The sequence below is a fragment of the Saimiri boliviensis genome, chromosome 2, assembly GCF_048565385.1.
Source record: "Saimiri boliviensis isolate mSaiBol1 chromosome 2, mSaiBol1.pri, whole genome shotgun sequence".
Taxonomy (NCBI): domain Eukaryota; kingdom Metazoa; phylum Chordata; class Mammalia; order Primates; family Cebidae; genus Saimiri; species Saimiri boliviensis.
Window position 1 is genome coordinate 10,849,902 of NC_133450.1, and position 7,047 is coordinate 10,856,948.

Consider the following 7,047-nt stretch of genomic DNA (forward strand, 5'->3'; position numbering starts at 1 on the left):
CAAGGAAGCCAGTCCAAGTCTCAAAACCTCAAAAGTAGGGAAGCCGACATGTGGCTGAAGGCCTGAGAGCCACCTGGCAAATCACTGGTGTTAAGTCCAAGAGTCCAAAAGCTAATGAACTTGGAGTCTGATGCTTAGGGGCTGGAAGCAACCAGCAAGGAAGCAAGCTGAAGGCCGGAAGACAAGTCAAGTACTTCCAACTTCTGCCTGCTTTTATCCTAGCCCAGCTGGCAGCTGATTAGCTGGCGCCCACTCAGATTGAGGGTGGGTCTGCCTCTCCCAGTCCACTGACTCAAACGTTAACCTCCTATGTTAACATTAACTCAAATGTTAATCTCTGTGAATGTTAACACCTTCACAGACACACCCAGGAACAATACTTTGCATCCTTCAATCCAATCAAGTTGACAATATTAACCATCACAGGAATTTGACACAAGCCTGGGCAACATGGTGAAACCCCATCTTTATTTATAAAAATGAAAAAAAAAAAAAGAAAGCAGAGCAAGTTTTGAACATGTTAAGTAGAGACATTAAAGATGCAAAAAAAAGGTCATCTAAACTTCTAGGGATAAAAAGTAACACCTAAAACAGAAACAATGCACCAGGAGGGATTAACAGCAGATTAGAAAATGCAGAAGAAAAAAGTCAATGAACTTGAAGACACACAGAAAAGACTATACAAAATGAAACACAGAAAAATGACTAAAACAAACAGAGCATCATTTCACTGAGACAACTTCAAGTGACAAAACAACTTCAAGTGACATAATACATATGCAACTGAAGTTCCCAATGGTAGGGAGAACTACCTAAAGAAAAATGTCTAATTTTTCCAAATTAGATGAAAACTTCACAGATCCAAAGAATCTCAACAAACCCCAAGCACATGAATTATGAAGAAAATTATTAATACATCAAAGCTCATCATAATTAAATTGCTTAACACCAGTGATAAAGAAAAAATCTTGAAAGCAGCCAGAAATGAAGCCAATTCTGATGTACAGAGGAACAAAGATTAAAAATGACAGTAAACTTCTCACTAGAAAGAAAACAATGAAACAAAATCTTTAAAATATTGAAAGAAAACAGCAGTCAGCCTAGAATTCTACATCCAGCAAAAAATAAAACACCTTCCAAAAATGAAAGTGAAGTACACATTTTTAGACATACAAAAGCTTAAAGAATTCAACACCAAAAGACCTACACTATATGAAATGTAAAGGAAGAAATCATTCAGACAGAAGGAAAATAATACCAGATGGAAATCTGAACCACACAAAGGAATGAAGAGAGCTGGAACTGCTAAATACATGAATAAAAATAAAACACTATTTTTCTTACTTTTTAAATGTCTTTAAAAGACAAATATCGAAAGCAAAAATACTGACAACGTATTCTGGGGTTTATAGCATATGAGGTTGTAAAATACATGATAATAAAACAAAGGCTGGGATGAGAGAAATGAAAATTTACCATTGTAAGACTTCTAGACTATAAAGTGGTACAATACTATTTACATAGGGAGACTATGTTAAGTTGAAAATGTTTACTATGAATTCTAAAGCAATCACTTAAAAAAGAGGGCAGACAGGCAGAACAAATATAAAACAAAGAGCAAAATGATAGATTTGAATCCAACCATATCAATAATCACATGAAATGTAAACAGTTTAAATACCCCACTTAAAAAGCAGAGATTATCCAACTGGATTTAAAAACAAGATCCGGCTGGGCGCGGTGGCTCACGCCTGTAATCCCAGCACTTTGGGAGGCCGAGGTGGGCAGATCACAAGGTCAAGAGATCGAGACCATCCTGGTCAACATGGTGAAACCCTGTCTCTACTAAAAATACAAAAAAAATTAGCTGGGCATGGTGGTGCGTGCCTGTAATCCCTGCTACTCAGGAGGCTAAGGCAGGAGAATTGCCTGAACCCAGGGGGCAGAGGTTGCAGTGAGCCGAGATCGCGCCATTGCACTCCAGCCTGGGTAACAAGAGCGAAACTCTGTCTCAAAAAAATAAAATAAAATAAAATAAAATAAAAATAGGCCGGGTGCGGTGGCTCAAGCTTGTAATCCCAGCACTTTGGGAGGCCGAGGCAGGTGGATCACGAGGTCGAGAGATCGAGACCATCCTGGTCAACATGGTGAAACCCCGTCTCTACTAAAAATACAAAAAATTAGCTGGGCATGGTGGCACGTGCCTGTAATCCCAGCTACTCAGGAGGCTGAGGCAGGAGAATTGCCTGAACCCAGGAGGCGGAGGTTGCGGTGAGCCGAGATCGCGCCATTGCACTCCAGCCTGGGTAACAAGAGCGAAACTCCGTCTCAAAAAAAAAATAAAAATAAAAATAAAATAAAATAAAAATAAATAAAAATAAAAATAAAAACAAGACCCAACTGTATGCTGCCTACATGAAATACATTTCAAAAATAATGACACAATAGGTTAAAAGTTAAAAAAAAAAGATATTATGCTAACACTAGTCAAAATAAAGTCTATAATTTATTATCAGACTGTAAATTTTAGAGCAAAGAATATGATCACAGACAAAGAGGGTTACTTCATAATGGCAATGAGGCCAATTCATCAACAGGACATAACAACCATAAATACATCTAAGAATATCTTCAAAAAACATTAACTAAAAAATAACGGAAGTGTAGGCCACAATTACTGTTGGGTATTTCAATAACCCTCTTTAAATAACTGATAGAACAGCTAGATAAAAATCAGTAAAGATATAGAAGATTTGAATAACACTACCAGCCAACTTGATCTAATTGGCATTATTACAATACCCTATACAGTGGAATATATATATATATATATATATATATATATATATATATATATATATTTTTTTTTTTTTTTTTTTTTTTGAGATGAGGTCTTACTCTGTCACCCAAATAGACTGCAGCGTTGCGATCATGGCACACTGCAGTCTCAACTTCCTCAGCTCAAACAATCCCCTCTTAGCTTCCTAAGTAGCTGAGACTACAGGCACACACCACCACATCCAGCTAATCATTTTTTTTTTGTATTTTTTGTAGAGAAGGGGTTTGTTTGCCATGTTGCCCAGGCTACTCTCATACTCTTGAGCTCAAGCCATCCACCTACCTCAGCTTCCCAAAGTGCAGGGATGACAGGCACAAGCAGGTTATATATTCTTTTCATGTGTACAAGGACTGTTTAGCAAAATAGATCATATTCTGAGCCATAAAATAAGTCTCAACAAATTTAAAGTAATTCCAATTATAGGAAGGGTGTTCTGTAACCACAATGGAATTAAATTAGAAATCAGTAATAGAAAGATATCTGGAAAATCTCCAAATATTTGGAAACCAACACACTTTTAAGAATTAAAAATTCTGCCTGTTTTGAAGAAATGGTAAATTTCTTTTTCTTAGATTATGACTATTATATAAGTTAATGGTTTTTGCCTGAACTACCAACAAGCTCAGGGCTACACAAAAGTTTAATCACAATAATCATATCTGCTCTTAAATCAGCCATTCATTCAACTCAGTGTGAGCATCTTCTATGTGATTTTACGAAATCTAGAGATACAAAGTGAATACAGTACAGTTCTTGTTGTAAAGCCCAGTTTAATGGTCAGGTCTAGTGAACAGCATATTTGTAAATCCCAACTATTTTCATTTACTGACAGTCTCTATTTTAACGGCTATTTTGCAAATCATCCTTTCTTTAAAATTGCTTTTAATCCTTTCCAGAAAAGGCTGTTGGCCCCTTGCCACACCCAACTCATGCACAAGAATTTTAATATTAGTCTATATAAACATAATTCAAAATACATGAAATTATAAAAAATGTATAATGTACTTGGCAAGGTCAAATAATGATAGATTTCTGGATGATTTATAATAGTGTTCCCCTATCCTGGAGTAAATAACCTAGAGTTGACTATCTAAATATATCATCAGCAACAATTTAAGACTTTTGACATAAAAGGAACAAAAAAATAACTCAATGGATGGGAAAATAGTGCTCAAGTTAATGGAAGTATTCTCTTATTGAAAAGGGAGCTCAGGAGGTACAGAAAAATTAATCCAATGCCAAGGTGGTACATCAGAGCTGCACTCAGTGAGCACCAAAGTGATACAAGAGAGCTGCGGTCAGTGAGCTGAGTGCCTCTATAAAATGTGGGGGCTGTAACCAACCGTTTCCAAGGTCGCTTCCAATTCTACAATTCTATGGACTTTATATGGCTGAACTGTCAAAGAAAACATCTCAAAGGAAGTTCTGTTGTACCTCCTCACAAGCTTGGAGGACTTGAAAATGTCATATAACACATGCTAGGTGCTATACTAGATGTGATACGGAAGAACAACTCTGGATTTCACTAGCAGTCAGAGGATCTAAGCCTTAGTTTTGGTTTCAACTTACTAAAAGGTATAAGCAATTGCAATGTAATTGCTCTGCTTCTTAGTTTCCTAAATGAGAAAAAAGATGCAGAAATATATACTACACAGCTGTTACAGAAAGAGACCAATTTCTCACTGTAGATAGCTAAAAAGGCATCTTGGAGATGAATCATGAAAAGATAGATGGAAATCAGAGGGATGAACAATGTTATTAAGTTGTATAAAGGCTGCATGGTGTAACAGAGGAGATCGGCTTTGGAGGCAGATGGACACTTCACATCCTGGTCCTACCTCTTCCAACTCTGTGATCTTTGATAATTCAGCTTTCTGAGTTTCAGTTTCCTAATCTAAAATAGACAGGCTTACTATGTAATTTTAAGGATTAAATATAATAGTTATAAAACATCTAGCACAGCTGCGCATGGTGGCTCATGCCTATAATCCCAGCACTTTGGGAGGCTGAGACAGGAGGATCACTTAAGCCCAGAAGTTCGCAACCAGCCTGGAAAACATAGTGAGACTGTGTAAATTAGCCAGGCACAGTGATGCACACCTGTGGTCCAACTACTCAAGAGGCTGACGTGGGAGAATCTCTTAAACCTGGGAGATAGAGGCTATAGAGAGCTGAGATCATGCCACTGCACTCTATCCTGGATGTCAGAGCAAGACCGTTTCCAAAAAAAAAATCTAGCATAATACTTGGCATATAGTAGTCACTCAAAAAATAAAAGCTTAAAAAAATACAAAATAATAAAAATAAAAGCTTTTATTACTAAAGGCCCAGAAACTGGAGATAAAGGTCATGACAGGAAGTAACAGACTGGCAAAGTAGAGGGCATGTTTATAAAGGCAGGTGGGATCCATACGTAGAGAGCCTGAACAATTTGTGGGGAAGGTCAGGGGCAAGGCAGGCCTGACCAGTTTGTTAGCTGAGTCCGAGGTTCTGTGGGGTTGGTAGTAAACAGTTCAAGCAGAAGCGCAATTAAAGACAGAGTCCATTAGGGAACTCTGAGATTTAAGATGATGGGAAGATCAAGTACTAGCAGTGGCAGAGATTAAATCCAAAGTGGTATGGCAAAACTGGGATCTCGGAGTTTGGCAGAGATTAAGTATGAATTATCAACTGCAAGGGAACAAGTGAGGAGCATCCTAGGTAACTGCCTGGAACATCCCTGAGTTGTGTGTAGCCTGACTCTGTTGGCAGGTGTGGTGCTTGGGTATTTCAGTATGCCAAAGGAGTCAGAAGGAAAGCAGGCATCTGAAGCTTTATGTTGTAGATGACTGAGGAAGGCAGTCAGCAAGACGATGGTCAGATCTGTGATTTGACTTCTCACATCTGTGGGAGAGTGAAAGGTGCATGGGAAAAGAAAAGGCTGACAGTACGGTGAGGAAGTCATTTCAAAAGTTCGGGTAGGAGGTCATGTGAGCTCAATCCAAAACCATGGCAACGGAAATGAGAATAGAAAGAAAGTAGCAAATGGATATATTTCAGGGAAAATTTCTAACAGGATATAGCAATTCACAGGATGTGGCGTATTTATAGAAGGAAAAGGATTACCAGGAAGGTTTGGGGCTGCATGACAAGGAAGAAGGTAAAGCCACTTAGCAGGTGACATAGAAGTTTTCTCCTCTTGCCAGGAAGAATCACAATACGCGGAGCTTACAATTGACTATTTTAAGGCTTACTTAAAAGATCTTCAGGTGTCTGAATGTCACCAGAGGGCCACAGCTTTCTCTATCTACCATCTAAACCTTAAAACAATTTTATCTCCTCTTTGACAATATCTGTGACTCATGCTAACAGGAGAAAGGAAAGAGGTGAACATTAAGAATCTCATAAAATATATCTAGTGCTTACCTTTACAGCTAATATTTTGCCGCTCGGGACATGATATGCTCTATGGGAAGAAAAAAAACAAAATCACTTGGGATCACTAAACAATCTACAAAACGGTTAAGGACGTAAATGTAAATCCAAACATTTCTGCAGCAATGGGATACATGGTACTTTCAAAGAACACTAACAACATTAGTAATTTACATTTATATGGAGTTTAATGGTTTACAAAGTGATTTACTATACATTACCTTAAAGTAACTCTCCGAGGTAATGCTGATATATTATCCTCCTTTTATAGATGAGAATTCTGAAGCACAGAGAAGTTAAACAGTTTGCCCAATGGCACAAAGTAACCATTGGCAGAATGAGACCTCAAACCTAGGTCTTCCGGCTCCAGACCCTTCTGACTATCACAGTGTGTGTGGGTTCTCTATAGCTCTATGTTAAGCAGTATATATAGCCATTTTGCTTTTTATTCTTTTTCAATTTTTTTGCTTATTTTTTGCTTATTTTTTTCAATTACACATGCAGATGAACTATATCCTAACAGTTCATCAAAACAAGCTCAAAGTAACATTAACTATAACTTAAATCAAGAAATATAAATTTATTCATTTATGAAAAAGAATGAGAACAAGGTTTACAGAAATAAAATATCATTACTATCCATCAAGACCTTTTGTGTTTGCTTATCTTACTGAGTGACTGACTGATTAAGACAGGGGCTTACTCTGACACCCAGGTTGGAATGCAGTTGTATAATCACAGATCACTGCAGCTTCAAACTCCTCAGCTCAAGTGATCCTCTCACTTCATTCTCC

At 37.6% G+C, this 7,047-nt stretch overlaps 1 protein-coding gene across 4 annotated transcripts in view; it reads right to left on the reverse strand.

The window, feature by feature from the left end:
• Positions 1–7,047, reverse strand: part of MAP2K5 (mitogen-activated protein kinase kinase 5) — a 273,895-nt gene that overhangs the window by 180,472 nt on the left and 86,376 nt on the right. For all 4 annotated transcript variants that reach the window (XM_003929695.4, XM_003929694.4, XM_074392748.1 and 1 more), the window contains exon 9: positions 6,245–6,284. In XM_003929695.4, coding sequence (XP_003929744.1) covers positions 6,245–6,284 — 40 coding nt within the window. The remainder of the gene's footprint in view (positions 1–6,244; positions 6,285–7,047) is intronic.